Raw genomic sequence first — 16,199 nt, 5'->3', positions numbered from 1 at the left:
TGTCATCTGTGTGCAATTAAGACCTTTAATGACAATGCAGAAGTCAACACAAATGATTCAAAAGTTTTAACAGGGAGTCTCTTAAGGCTTTTGTGCCAGAAAGTAGTTCTATACATTGTTTGACTTGATTTTGTTTTTGTTTTTTATTTCTGGGGAATAGAGCAGGTATAATAAAAGACCTCTTGCATATAATTGTAACATACTGTCGCTGATTCTTGTATTGTCTTCCCATTTAACATTATAGAAATGAAGAAATCCATTGTTAAAAACATGAAATCCAAATTGACTCTATTTACGCACTTACTGCACATTCCTTGTCTTTTTGTAAATTAATTATCAGTTGATTGTATTCTAAAGACAGAAGTATTTTTATTCATCTTTAGTTTTGTGTTAAAGACAAAAAATAAATTATTTTTTCAAATGTGAAATGTTCTTGTATTGAAATATATAGAGGGTAAAAAATGTAATAAATGCTTTAAAATGTGTTTTTTATTTTTTAAATATATTTCTAAAAATACACAAATATATATATATTGATAGAAAATATATTTACGTGAACCTGTTTTGAAATATCTCTATTTTTGTACCCATATGTTGATTAGACTATAATTATAACAGTTATAATAATATTAATTTTTGGGCTCCATTTCTGGAATCTATTGCAACACAAACTTTGCATGATCCAGTCTATTTATAATGGATAAACTCCATAAATAAAATAAACCTTCATAAAACATCCTGTTTCGCTCATAAATTGACTAGATTAAAGGTAAATGGCTCGCAAATTCAATTCATGTAGACTTCAGACATGTTGCAGCCACATATTGCTGAAACACATAAAGCTTTTACTCAATAACAGCTTGTTACCATGCAGTGAGTCAATATGATACACAGCTGTTATTAAAATGTGTGCACATTCAGTGTGCTACCATATTGTGCCATGTACAGTACGTTTATTAGCAATTTGGGACTGTTCTTCACCTCCTGTAGCAATGGTACAGCAAGTTGTTTATCAGATTTTTCTTTCCACTTGCATACACAATTGATTCCGTTTCAGCAAACGTCTTTTGCTGTTTCTCCCCACATTGCTGTAAATCGATTTGCAAATACACGCTGTCGCTCGCCGTCACCTGTCTGCCAGCGCGAGTGTGCGATAACCGCCATGACTAGTCTATCAAACCCTCATCCATTGGCAACATGTCAGCAGGAATTGGTTTAGTTTGGGAAACTCAGCCGTGAAATTCAGAATGACAAAATGTGCTGGGTCCAGGCTCGCATCATTGCCTGAATAAAGTCATTGTGGATACTGAACTGTTGACCTCAGCTGTAAGAGATATTGTATTGCACAGAATGTAATCCACTCACAGTGTGGGGGCTCCACATGTTTGTCATTTGGAGTGGGGAAAACAAAGTGAACAAACCACTGTTTTTAGAAAGCTTTTCTCTAAATGGCATGATTGCAAGAGCTTGTTCTTGTTATTTCCTAAAACATGCTTCAGTCCTTTGATTAGTAACCTGTGCAGAAACTAAAAAAAAATCTGTTTTTCTTTTTAAAAAACCCCCAAAAAATGTTAGATGTAAATAAATGTAAATAAATGTTAAAACATTTGTGGTAGCACTTTATTTTACGGTCCTGTTCCTCGTGTACATACTATGTACTTATTATAGTAATTACAATAACTAGGTACTAACCCTGAACCTACCCCTAAACCTAACCTTAACCCTACCCCATGTAGTTACATTGTATTACCAGAACTTTCTTAGATAAATACACTGTAAGTACACTATAAGTACATGTTAGTACACGTACTGTAAAATAAAGTGCACCCACATTTGTATTATTATTTTTAGTGTGAATTCAAACTTTTGCATCGCTCTGAAAAATGTATTTGCAATTGTATCATCTATGATTAGTGTCCTAATACATTTTAGTGCCACTGAAAATGTCCAAATAATAAATATTCCAGTTTACACAAGATGGTGTGTGTTCCAACTGTCCCGTATTATCCAGTGTCCTGACATTTTATCCTACCCGTCAGGTTTTCCTACCAGGGTTTACTGCGCATGCGCACATCAATATTGCTTCCTTTTTCTCATGCTGAACAACAATATTTAATGTATCTGCATTACTGTAAGGGTAGGTTTAGGGTTGTTGTAGGTGTAGACATTAATAAACCATAAATTTACAGTAGCATTTTACGTTGTCGAATTGTATTACCTACTGTTTTAATGGGAGGTAGCAAAATCTGACAGGGTAGGACAAATCCACAGAACACCGGGATATCCTGTATATTGGGCCTAATTTAATTAATTAATTAATGAAAGATGCATGTATTGTGTATTGTTGTACACCCAAAGTACTGTCACCATCCGTGTTTTCAGCAAATCCATTTCAGCGAATGCAAACAACGTGATTGTTTTTCATGACTCCAACATAAAGCCGCGCAAGAAAACATTTAGGCATGATAAATACGGGAAGTTGTCTTTCACTTTTGTAATGTTAAATACAGAAAAACATTTTACATTTAAGTAACTTTTAGCATATTCTTAACCTTGGCCCTTTCTCTTGAAACAAAATGACAGACAAAAAAAGTATAAAGCACCAAAAAAAGCCCATATTAAATCCAATGTGTTATCTTTAATTAAAATTATATATATATATATATATATATATATATATATATATATATATATATATATAATACGTGTGTGTCTTTTATTTTGTCCCATATTTTCTTTTTGTGAAGTTGGCAACCCTAAGTATATGTGATGGAAAAGTAAAAGCTGAATGTGGTTTGTGAATCGTATGCATCAGGCACTTTCTGAAAGAGCACATGACTCTCAGTGGACATTAATAGAAGTGCTGTGCACTACAGTAATGGGAAGATTCTCCAAATCAGACAGAAAAAGTGCAAACGCTGTACAGATGCCAGCGCCCTTCTAAGGACATCATGTTATGTTTGATGATGTTCTCCCGAGGCTGTGCTCTCTGATGGTGTGCATCATGGTGTATGTGCGTGCGTTTGCTCGCAACACCATGAATCACTGATTCATGACAGGTCACCCTGTTATGAGCAGATGAGTCAGCATTTTTTCCCTTTCTTGTTGCTGTTTTGCTGCTTCGCTGTGAGTATAAAACTTTCAAATCCATCTGTGATGTCTGTACAGCAGTAGCACATAAACGCAACCAAAATGCCTGCTTTTGCAGTTTTTGAGAAGACTTTGAGAAGCAACTTTGGGGGTTCCTGTATCTCACAGGCCACTATTCCATAAAAACTGTTGATTTTGCGAATGAATCTTTATTTTAATTCAGTTTTTTGTTGTTGTTGTTGTTCATACCTCTCCAAATCAACATGTTTCTGAATTGTATTGGTTTTATTGACTCAAGTAGACACCTGTGTAAATATGTGCTTTATGCCTAATAAGAATGTCTGTACTTTTTCAGATCCTCCAGCAGTGGAGCCGGTGTATACAGAGATCAGACAGGGTCTGGGACGGCCATTCTCACTGAGCTGCAGGGTGTTACGTGCACACCCCTCAAAAGTACTGGATTATGAATGGAAGCTGGGCACCAGACTGCTCACAGTGGGCCAGCTGCATACTCGGGACGAGACAGAATACCACGTAAGGGCCCTCAACCGTGAGGGCTACGGGGCGTATACTTGTGACATCAAAAATGAAGCGGGAGCTGGCCGATGTACTTTCCTTGTCACAGGTAAGACAGTTAAAATATATGTGCAATTCAAATGAATGTTTTTGCAATATAAATGTGTGTAGTTAGGAAGCGTTAGGTTACATTGTTATGCAAGGAGCTGTCGAAAAACAGCTGTCTTTATGAGTGAGTCACTAAATGACTCACCACTGTGATCCCAAACAGGAATGTAAAAAAGTGACTCTTTAAAATTGAATCAGTGAATCTTTCGACTCGATTTGTTCAAAAACTCATTCAGGAATGGAATATGTTAACTGTCTTCATGACTTACAGTATTAATGCTACAAAATGGCGCAGAATACTTTAGTACATAAGAATATGAATTGGGACACATCTCTTTATTGAAATGTGGTCTAAATGGAATGTCATATTGAATAATGGGCTGAATATAATCATTGCTGTGATATTCAGAGCAAGACAGAGCAAAACAGAACTTTTTGCCTCATGTGCTTGTTGCTTAATTACACATTAAAACATTTTGGTTCTGTGTTGGGTCTCCATTTGATGCGCAATGTCAGATTTAAGCCCTGAAGCAAAACCAGTTGAGAACCACCAGTTTATGGTTCGTTTGTGATTCAAAACTGTTCCTGTTAGGCAAGTGTAATTAGTGACAGATTTTTGTGCTAGTCACATTTAATGATGTAGAAGCATTTCTAAAGCACCCAAATTTTTTTTTTTTTTTTTTTTTTTTTTTTTTTTTTTTACTGGTCTTCAAGCAGATGTTGATTTTTGTCCTGGAAATATTTTCTTATATGCATATTTCACATTATATATGCAGTCATTAATAACATGTAGTGTAAATTTCAACTACAAGCGCTTAACAACAGAATAAATGAAACTGTGTGGATACATTACTAGCATTAGACACTTCACTGGTGATTTAAAAGCCACACTTGCTTTTCATTCAAGTTTTGGCCCAGATGAATCCAGTCTACCATGTCACCTGGAACATTTGGTTCAAGCAGTGGAGCAGTTTCTCTTTGATTTCGTGCCACCACATAAGTAGCCTGATCTCATGCCTGCTACTGCACCAGACATTCGTGTTTAGAAATGGGAACTGCTAGCTCCTGTTTTTGCCCTCCCTGCTGTTGAATATTCATGGCTGAAATCCCAGCTGGTTGATGAGGCATCCTGGACCAGAGGAGGATGTGGGAGAGAGAGAGCTACCTGCTTTCTGATGCATAGGTTATTCTTGGAGATGTTCACCCCTAATCATTTAATTTGCATTGACAATTTCCTGCTCTGTTCAGGAGGCATAAAAGAGGATTATATCACTCATATCCACTCTCCTTGTATCCGCATCTCTCTCTCCCCTTCTCTCTCTCCTCCGTGCTACTCTGTAGGACATGCTGAAGGCCATTATTTTGCACAAATCATGCATCTATGATGAGCCTCTGCTCGCTGTGATGCAGGAACATGCTGCAAGAGCTTGAAGCTCTCATTTATCGTTGTCATCATATGGGTTTTTATATGTCTGTCCGTTAAAAAAGCACACGCCGAAAATCCCACGTTGAGCCTGTTTTATTGGAGGTTAAGCTTCCGTAATGTTGTATCAGGAAGAAACCCTGACGGATTCAAGCAATGAAGGCGAAGGCACCAAATGTCACATGGCCACAGGGTTTTGTGTGATGATTGAACAAATGGCCAATGCATCAAGTTGACATTTCACTTTGTCAGAGCAATGTACACGACTGTTCGAAGATAAAAAGCTTGAGTTTTCTCAGTTTCAGCATACATTTCAGATGTGTGCAGTACTGGACAATGTAAACCCAACAGGGGTTACCAATTAATGCAGCAGAAAATTCAGGAAGTTGAGAAAAGGCCCTGCAGGAGCATCATGCACCTTTTTTTCTGAAAGTCTTTAAGTCTGGGCTCACTTGTACCGTAGGCAAAGCAAAGACATGGCCAAGGAAAAACAACTCGTTTTCAATGTACAGTATGTAGGAAGTGTGATACAGTTTTTGTTTTGCACGAGCTGACCTGGGTTCAGATCCTGACCTAAATGTAAATGATTTGAGTTCATGAACCTTTTGGACCAGGCAGAAATGCAGCGTGTTGCTGTGGGTATTCATTTGTTTCTATTCTGTGCATTTTATTTGCTCCATCAACATTTGTTTAAAATCAAATCTGTGCATAATTGTATCACATACACTACCACTCAAAAAATTGGGTTCAGTAAAATTTTGTATGTTTTCTAAAAGAATAAAAGTCTGTTATGCTCACCAAGACTGTATTTATTTGATCAAAAATAGTTATTTATTCCTATGATGGATTACTTAAATAGTAAACCTGTTTTTCAAGATTCTCTGATAAATAGAAAGTTCAAAAGAAAGCTTTTGAATAGTAGTGTAACTTTTTATTCAGTAAAAACAAGGGCTGCCAAGAGATTTACATAACCTTAATAATCTTTGATTATTTTAACATTAAGATAAGAAAAAAAATATGTGTTCTGCAAATAGCAAAATGAGTACAAACAGTATTTTTATCTAATTTTTGGAAGATGCATTCATGGTTACATGGTTAAAAAATCGCATTTGGTTTTCTTCAGCGTGGGTTAGGAACTCCCCACTGGCTGATGGCTGCACATTGCTAGGGAGGCAAATATAAAGTATTCATGTGCTGAGAGTTAGTATGAGCACACATTCTTTGTCATGACAGTGCTGTTATGTGTTTGACAAACACCAGGAACCAGCTTCAGTTTCACAAGTATTCACATCCCAGAGGTCTCCTGCATGGTCTTTGAAGCTAAAACCTACACAATAGTGTCTACATGCACAGACAAACACACATATATCAAGGATTAGTGGATGTTCGTGTTAGTTTTAAAGAGCATTGAGGGTGTACATGGTATACCGGTACCAAAAATGAATGTATAAGGTATTGGTTTAGAAACTGTTTAGATACTGAAGCACCTTGAGTTGAATTTAATGCAGATTTTTTTGTACATTTCTTAATCCGATGGATCAAAGATTTGCACTTTAAAGCATGTGTACATTTCCATTATAGAGCATAGTGGACTGACTCTTAGAAATCTTGGCTGCACGAGCCTCTGGGTTTCTAATAAGTGACAGCTGATCCATGCAGTACTGTCTTTCTCCATCTTAGGCTGATTTAAGAGCTCTGTGTTTATGATGCTCCTGCTTTTTTCTCCACCTTCTCTCAAGCATTGATTCCCAGAGGAGTCAAATTTATCCCTGAGCCTTAAGCAGAGTAAACTCGATGGACCCATTAGCATTGGCTCTAGATTTTCCCCTCTTAATAAGCCAGGGATAAAATAAGTGCTGGTGACAGCCCTTATCCCTGACCTGCAGACATCAGCAAATTTGCCCTACCACCACCTTTCCTCACTCTTCTAAGTATAACGCTCCAAGACCTTTCTACAGACTTGGACCTTCAGAATTTCTCTGTCGAGAGGTTTATTCTGCTGGTCACAAATCAAGCTATTGTATTTCAGATTTTATCTTATGAAATTAAAAACATTTTTTAGTGAAGTGACAATGTAGCCAATTATTTACAAGCCAATTATTTAATTTTAGAAATAAGAAAGTATTTTTAGAAGAGAATGCTTCAGGATTCAGACACAAGCTTTCAACCACATTGTTGTTGTTATTATTACTATTATTTAGCTTTTTGTGTATATTTACTGTGCTGCCTTTGAAATGTAGTGTAACATCAGCTATTTTAGACATAAAACAGAGTTTCTTTTTATTTAATGAGCTTATATTGAAAGCATGTGTTCTCTGCAAATAATGTATTTGTTCTTTTTTGCTTTGATTCTGGAAATGTTTTTTTTTTTTTTAGCTAGGTGAGAAACAGAAAGGCCTTGATTGTTTTTTCTTTCTCGTTTTTTATATAGTCTTTCATGGCCTTGTCAGCTTTCAGCAGATAGAGAGATGAGCTTTCCTAATGGTTTTGCTTTGTGTCTGTCTCCTTTGAACCTCTGATCTTTTTTTACCTGTTTTCCTCCAGCAATGGTTTGTAAATGCATCCCCAGTATCCTCTAGCATCACTTCAGTGTACCAGACGTTTGACCTGCCGGTCTAAAAAGCAGTCTGTTTTTAATGATCTCTAAATATATACAGCATAATGGCAGGGAGGCACTTTTCCATAATTTTGAAGGAGCTGTTAAGTTTGTTATTTAGCTTCGTTTAGACATGATTACCTTATAAAACAAATCCCTGTAATTTACATTTTGTCCATGTGATTTATGGATTTATTTTGATTAAGAATCAGGCTCCAAGCCAGAGGGCATGAGACATTTATCATTTTACATCTGCAGCTTATAGCCAACTCAAGTATTTGTTGTTGTCATTATGTATTTGTTTTGTTTCAGGTAAAGCCTATGCACCTGAGTTCTACTATGACACCTACAGCGCTCTGTGGCAGAACAAACCTCGCGTCTACGGCTTCAAACTCCAGTGGACTCAAATGAATCCCAATGCGGTCGACCGTATCATGGCTTATCGAATTGGTATCAAGCAGGTGAGTGAGTCTGGACGTTTACTTAAAGATGATGTCAAGTACCTAGAAAGAGGTTTCAGTGGCGTGTTTCAGGATTCATACCGTTCTTAAAATGTACTCTTTGTATTCATCATGATTTTATGTGGTATACCATTTAAAAACATATAATGTCATGTTAAAGGGATAGTTCACCCCTACATTTTAATTCTGTCATTAATTACTCACCCCCATGTCGCTCAGAAAACAAAAATAAAATATTTTTGATGCATTCCGAGAGCTCTCTGACCCTCCCATAGACAGCAAGGATCCTCACACGATCACGGCTCAGAAATGTAACAAGGAGATCATTAAAATAATCCATGTGAGATCAGTGGTTTAACCGTTATTTACGAAGTTATGAGAAAAAGGTTTTGTGTGCAAAGAAAACTAAAATAACAACTTTATTCAACAATTTGTCTCTTCCCTATAGCGCCAATTTGGAGAGTATCACATACATCACATAAATTTTTTGGTGAACTATCTCTTGGGTAGTTTTGGGGTCAAACTGTCTGATAATTTAAGAGACATATTAACTTTTTGACACAGTCAGGAGGGTCTGCAAGGCTCTACGACGCCATTTCCTGTTGTCAGCAGTTCTGTAATTAATTAAGAATGATATATGAACAAAAATATGTAAATTAAATGAATACAATCAAATTCTATTGTAAATTACAAGCATTCTAGGATGCATATATATTTATTTCTATTCAAATACATTTATTTATTTGTATTTCTTGAGTAAATTACGAAGTGAAAAAGAGCATGTCATTGGCCCATAAATAAGACTAGAACATTTTTTTTTCTTCTTCTTAAATAAAAGTGCTGAATGTTCTGTTTACCAGAATGCTGTTATATTTTTAAAAGCCACAATCAATGCAAATTAAATGCACCCTCTTGGCTGTGAAAGACTGTGGGAGAAGGGCTGTGCTCATGACAATATGTAATTGTTTATAGACTCTTCGCATTTGTATTGTTTTAGTGTAGTATCCATGTTAATGGTACATTTGGCCTGTGTGCAGAATGGTGTGCACAACTGCTTATTACAAGTGCTAAATTAGTACTGAGTTAGAACAAGTTCAACTGTCAACATCCTACACATATAGGATAAGTCAAGGAACATTATTAGGATTCATGAGAGACATCTATAATTACTGTTTACGTAGTTCATGTCAGTGAAACAGATACGTTCTGTTTATTGAGTCGGGCTAATATTTGACCAAGAGCTTTAGTGCTCTGCGATGTGCTGTACTGTTCTGCCTTGACGCGTGTGGTCACGCAGAGCAGTGTGGTTGTCAATTACGAGTCATCATCGCACTGTTCTGTCACCCTCTCCTTCACACTTCCTCTGCTCAGCTGGAATGGCAGCGTCCACGGCCATGTATAATGACATCATGTGGGGTGATTTATTCCTTGTCAGATTCGCCTTTGCTAGTGGCTGCCTACTGGTGCTCAAAGTCAATTCAAAGTAAACGTAGCACGTTTCACCATGCCATACTACTGTTGTTGTTTTTTCGCCATATCCATTCATTCTTCTCTCCCTCTCATTCTCTCAGGCTTTTTGCCATTTCCATCAAGGTCTCTGCCTTGCTTGTGTTCTGGGATTGCATTATTAGTAGCGTTTACTAGTCTTAGCACTCTGCTTTTAATGCTTAAGGGATTGTTGAACTTCAGATGAATTTTGTGTTTGCACATGAGTAATAATGGTTTCTAGGCAGTGGATACAAGATATGTCCATGAACCTATTTTAATGGCATCATTTTAGGCTAAAGGCATAGTTCATGAAAAAAAATGTACCCAAATGTTACTGCCAACCCGAATTCTGTCATTTTTTTCCAGGAACACAGAAATGTTTGAAGAATTGTTTGTACATTACTCTTTTTATACATTGACAGTTACTGACTAAAAGCTAGCTCCATAAAGACACAATAATGCACTATTTAATCCACATAATTTAATACTATTTTTAAACTCATGGTTTTTATTGCAAGTCTTCTGGGGCCATATGACTGCTTTTATGGTACTTATGGTTTCTAAAGTTGGTAATGTTTTGTCATGTTTTAAAATAATTGATTTGTTGTGTTAAATTTTCAGCAGCCATTACTGTACATCAGAGTCTTCAGTGTCACGTGAACCTTCAGAAATCATTCTAATATGCTGATTTGGTGCTCAGTGAACATTTATTATTATTGTCAATGTTAAAAACAGTTTTGCTGCTGCTTAAAGGGATAGTTCACCCAAAAATGAAAATTCCATCATTATTTCCTCACCCTCATGTCGTTCTTACCCGTAAGACCTTCAAAGATGAGAATGAATGTTGTTTGTGGTGGTTTCATTGCTGTCTAAAAAGTCAGAAAGCTCTCGGATTTCATCAAAAACATCATAATGAAGGTCTTACGGGTTTGGAACAACATGAGGGTGGGTATGTAATGACAACATTTTAATTTTATCATCATTTTAACATTTTTGTAGTAAGCATGCTATCTTTTTTGTCAGTATTCTTTTGTCTTAACTGATCAGTTTAACTGACCCCACAGTTTTGAATGGTGGTGTAACTAAGAACTGGAAACTGGTCACAATTTTTTTTTCTTCACTAGCTCATTTTAATGGCCCCTTCAGTGTCACAAATCACATTTTAAAACTACAAATATATTTCATGGATTCTCTATATTTATATTGGGTTTATAAATGCTACATGTATAATGATTATAAAAGAATCAGCAAAATGGTGTTTAAAGTGGCTGTAGATGCAAAATAGCACGTCACACCGCCGCATGCCAACTACCCATCTGCATGTGTCCTCTGGAGTGTAATGATCTAGTGGATAGACTGAAGAAACAAAAAATAATCAAATCCATGCCTCCCATAATGTCCACGAAATGTTGCTATTGATGTCCTCCATTACTTTTGCTAATAAATCATTTGAAGCATGTAGCAAAAAGCGGACTGTTTTTCAAAAGATGCACATCACAGGCTAAAAAGAAAAAGGCTCTATCCCTTTTAATACAGATGATCATTATTTCCCAGCATCTGTCACATTTCATATTTACCTTTATCAGCAGACACCATTTAATTCATTAACTCTAAAAGAGAAATAACAGCATGCGTGTCATTTGCACTATAGAGAGGACGCCTTGTACTATCCTTGATGACTTCCCAACTGAAAGCACACCTGGCACTGCAAAGAGAAAGAGAGAGAGTCAAAAACAAGAGAAGGGGCAGAAAACTAATTAACAGCTGTGTCCGGTGGGACGAAGCTGCTGTAATAAGATAAGCTTTACAGGAGAAATCAAGGATGGGACCCTAGCGAACAGAGGTTAGGTGTGTGAAGCGATTGCGGGGGCGTCCGTTCTGTGCTTCTGTGTGTCTGCGTGCACGTGTGGGTGTGGAGCTGTGTTTTGTGCCGGCAGTGGGTGGTGATTGACTCATCTGTTCTGATCATGATGGAGGAGTCTGGCCTCTTTGCTAATTCCTTACATTCTCTCTCTACACGGCCTCTGCGCATCCTTTTTTGTTGGCCAACTGTTGTTCTGCACTTTATTTGTTCTGTTTAACATGCCACTTTTCCCCTACGTGCTCATACATCATGTTGTCTCGCCCGGTCACCTGTCGACGCGAGCGCCGGGGCAATGCTCTGTGGGCTCATCGCCGCTTTGGCTAGTGACATTTCCAGGATGCGACGGGCATGGGAAGTCTTAGCCTGACAATCCTAAATGAGAGGGTTTGGAGTGCGTGCAAGCTAACGGAGACACTGCCAGCCAAGCATATTAGGCAGCGCTTCAGTGCCTAACCCTAGGACAGGCAATTTCACTGCGGGGGTCTGGCGCATTTATGGATCCCCTAGGAATAAGATTGCTTACCCTTGCTTTTTATAGCCTTCACATACTATATTAAAATCCTTTGAGGCTGTGTGTGCGGACTGAGTAATAAAAACAGTGATTTTGAATATAATTTTTTCCTTTTATGTAATTTCTAGTAAAAAATGTTGAACAGTGTAACCTGCGAATGGGATTCTTAAATGTGCGTTGCTTGGTTGGTAACATGCTTTCAGACTGATTGCTTGTTATTTCCTTTCGTTCTGTTTAAAATTATTGTGGAGAAACATATGTGCCAAAGGAAAAGATTCAGTAAGAATCAAAGCATTGGCTTTGTTTAAACCTGGTAGGAAGATCTTCTGTGGTCACTTGACTGCTGTGTCAGTGTGTTAATGCATCTTGATAAATGCACATTACTGCTTCAAAATATTGTTTTCAAAATAAAATGTAATCTCCTCACTAACGTTTCGTGGAACGCTTGCTGTTTTAGTCACTGCATGTTGATGTCAAGCAAACTAGAGACCGTGAAGTCTTTTGCATGTATATGCAAGCTCTCTTTCCTGTTTTATAACCTGGTGTTAAAAAGCAAGTTGTTTTAATGTTTTTAACTTTTATTTATTTATTTTTACTTGTTTTAAAGACTGTCATGTTTATACCCTTATTTTAGCACGGTGAATGATTGACAGGTAAGTAGTCAGCCCTTGTATGTTATGGGACAACATGTATTTAGCAGTGTGAATAAATCAGCCAATATTATAGTTTATTTTATTATATTTTTCAATATTATCAATTTTTCTGATTTTTGCATTTAGTTTAAATTCATCTAATGCGCACTTAAAGTCAATCTTTGAAACCACAAGTAATGTGACAACACTGTTAACTGTAACCATTAGCAATGATGTAATATAGCTATAATATGAATAATATTATAATAATATTAATATATTAAATAAATAAGGTAGTAGTAACTAGGATGCATTTATTATAAGATTTTTCCGTGCAGTGAAATTCTTAATCGAACCTGATATTATTACAGTACTGTGTAAACAAGGATTACAGGTTTCAGTATTTCCTTTAGTTAGTCCATTTGTGCATTTTTTGTTGCAGTGTAGCTGGGATAGATGAAGATCTCTGCATAATCATAGATTCTGTATAGAAATTCTCTGATATTCGGCCAGATCCTCAAGGATTATTAAAGTCACTAGAGCACAGGTCTCACAGCAGCAGTAAAGGCCAGCATGCAGCCATAGTTATGAACAGCCCTAATGTTTCTATGACCTTATTTTTCACTACACAGCCTACGTACTTCAAGTTTAACAAGCCCTCTTAACATTTTTTCTGTGCTTATGGCACTTAACACGCTGTTGTAAAAGTCAACCTAACTTAGATGACATATAAGGTTACACCTCTGCAGTGCTGTTTCAGCAGTTGCTTCAGCCTTATGTTTAGAGGATGTTATATAGCACGTTTCTATAATGATTCATCTTTAATTAAAGGGATTTCAGAGTTTACTTTAATGGGAATTAAGTGTCTTTAATTATACTGTTTTAGCACTATCTTTAGCTCCCAGGCTGGAGGAGAAAAACTGCTGCATTGTTTAGTTTTCCAGGCGTGGTAAAGACATTTGCACATAAAGCTTCCAAATCCACATTATAGAAATCGAATTCCTCTGAATTCCTGATAGAAGACATAAACCAAATTTGGCTCCTAAAAGTGTGAAGCATACGAGATGTTTGGTGTGAAAAATACTCATATTGTTTCTCCTTTCCAAAGCCTTGCTATTGTTTTTTGTTTTTGTTTTTTATCGGTTCAAGAATATATTCCATTTCATACTCAAGGTTTCACAGAGTTCATCTCTTTTGAAATTACAACTGCTTTCTTATTACAAGTAAATGATTATCACAATCATCAATCTGTGTCCAATGTAAAATGGAGCCACGAAGCACCTGTGTGATGACAAGTGACCCTCAGCCCCCCATTTTACCCCCAAGAACTTCTTGTAGCATGTTTGAATTGCATTCACGCTGTAAGTGTGTCATCATATCTCTGCAATGTTTCAACAGCATTGTGAGAATCTCTCTATTGATCATACTTTCCATGTAGTGTTGAGATGAAGCCTTTTACCTCGGGCTGCTTCTGGGATTTTGTTCCACGTTACTTGCTCACTCTAACTTTAGAGTTTTTAATATACCTACACTACTTTTGTTTTTAGGTAAGTACTTAGGTTTTTTCCAGTGTTAAAGTATGTACCACTGCACCATTTTAATGTGGTTTCATGAGGGAAATACAGGGTGTTTGTGAGAATAATTCATAAAATTGTACAATTAAAATAAATGATTTCAACAAATAATAGTTTTTATTTAATTTAAAAAGTAAAACTTGCTTAAAATTTTTTAAATATATTATGTTTAGTTGCATGTCATGTAACTATTAAATGTTAAAAACAATGTAAACATGAAAATGTTTTGCAAAATTGTTTCAAGGTTAACTTGATGCCAAGTAGATATTTTTTTCATGTAAATATTTAATTATAAATAATAACCCCTGCCCTAAAGGACGGCTTTTTTAAATATATAAAACATTATGTGATAAGTTTATTATGTAGTTTGATCAAAGGAGTTCAGGGATGGACTGCCTATAAAAAGTGAGGAATTGACTGCTTTATGTGAATACTTTTACAAATTCATTCATTCAAATAGTGGCTGATGCGTTGTGCCAACAAACCTGAAAACTATTCTGATTGGCTGATTTTACAGGGCACTCAAGGATTTTAATCAGTCCATCTGAAAGCAATGTTGTCTTGTGCAGCGGAGCAGCAAAAGTTTGCATGGTTACTAACACCTTGGAAAGTAGATTTCTGTGTAGTTATATTAACTAAACAACTCTAGTAGCAATATTAACACAAAATAACATATTTGAAAATATTTATTGGCTTTACAGTCGAAGTCAAGGAGAATATTGAATGTTTTGCTTTCTGTTAAATTTCCTTTACAAAAACATTCTTCAAAATATCTTGTATTGTGTAAAGTTGTGGAAATAAATTCCACTGGTTGTGTGATGACACATAATGATTCTGTTCTGTTCTGTTCTATTCACGGAGTCTGACAGAGTCTGGAATCTCAGAGTCACGGCTGCCCCCCGTCTTCAATCCCTTCAAACACACTCACATAGTGCTGCTTCAGTAGTGAACTCAGCAGGGCGCACTTATCAGATCTCTTCCCCCACATGACTTCCTCTTTTCCCCTCTGGTCTTAAATCCCGTACGGTTCACCCCTCGTAATTCCCTCTCTGATAGCATAACGTCTGTCTCATTCATTCTCAAACATATAATGATCAGTAGCAGGCGCTTGTCTTTGAAATTTTTACACCTTTTACAGTATGTTACACTATCAATAAGGAAGTAATAATATAATGTTGCTGTATGATTATATGAACATACTAGTTTATAGAATTTACGTATGCTACCAATTTAAATATTTGGGGTCAGTAAGATTTTTGTTTTCTTTTATTTACTTGTATTCAGCAAGGATGGATTAAATGAATCAAAACGGATGAACCAGAGGAGCTTGATTTTTTCACAGATTATCTGTCTCATATTCTACTGTCAGGACATAATGACAGGTTTAACAAATATGTAAAAAAAAAAAAAAATATATATATATATATATATATATATATACAGTATTGTTCAAAATAATAGCAGTACAATGTGACTAACCAGAATAATCAAGGTTTTTAGTATATTTTTTATTGCTACGTGGCAAACAAGTTACCAGTAGGTTCAGTAGATTGTCAGAAAACAAACAAGACCCAGCATTCATGATATGCACGCTCTTAAGGCTGTGCAATTGGGCAATTAGTTGAAAGGGGTGTGTTCAAAAAAATAGCAGTGTCTACCTTTGACTGTACAAACTCAAAACTATTTTGTACAAACATTTTTTTTTCTGGGATTTAGCAATCCTGTGAATCACTAAACTAATATTTAGTTGTATGACCACAGTTTTTTAAAACTGCTTGACATCTGTGTGGCATGGAGTCAACCAACTTGTGGCACCTCTCAGCTGTTATTCCACTCCATGATTCTTTAACAACATTCCACAATTCATTCACATTTCTTGGTTTTGCTTCAGAAACAGCATTTTTGATATCACCCCACAAGTTCTCAATTGGATTAA

The 16,199-nt window shown here is 36.3% G+C and overlaps 1 protein-coding gene across 2 annotated transcripts in view; it reads left to right on the top strand.

The window, feature by feature from the left end:
- The window catches only part of mdga2a (MAM domain containing glycosylphosphatidylinositol anchor 2a), a 136,485-nt gene that overhangs the window by 91,840 nt on the left and 28,446 nt on the right, over positions 1–16,199 (top strand). For both annotated transcript variants that reach the window (XM_052581272.1, XM_052581273.1), the window contains exons 9-10: positions 3,446–3,715; positions 8,046–8,194. In XM_052581272.1, coding sequence (XP_052437232.1) covers positions 3,446–3,715; positions 8,046–8,194 — 419 coding nt within the window. The remainder of the gene's footprint in view (positions 1–3,445; positions 3,716–8,045; positions 8,195–16,199) is intronic.

The sequence above is a fragment of the Carassius gibelio genome, chromosome B17, assembly GCF_023724105.1.
Source record: "Carassius gibelio isolate Cgi1373 ecotype wild population from Czech Republic chromosome B17, carGib1.2-hapl.c, whole genome shotgun sequence".
Taxonomy (NCBI): domain Eukaryota; kingdom Metazoa; phylum Chordata; class Actinopteri; order Cypriniformes; family Cyprinidae; genus Carassius; species Carassius gibelio.
Note: the sequence above shows the minus strand (reverse complement) of the source record. Positions and strands in the feature narration are given on the sequence as shown.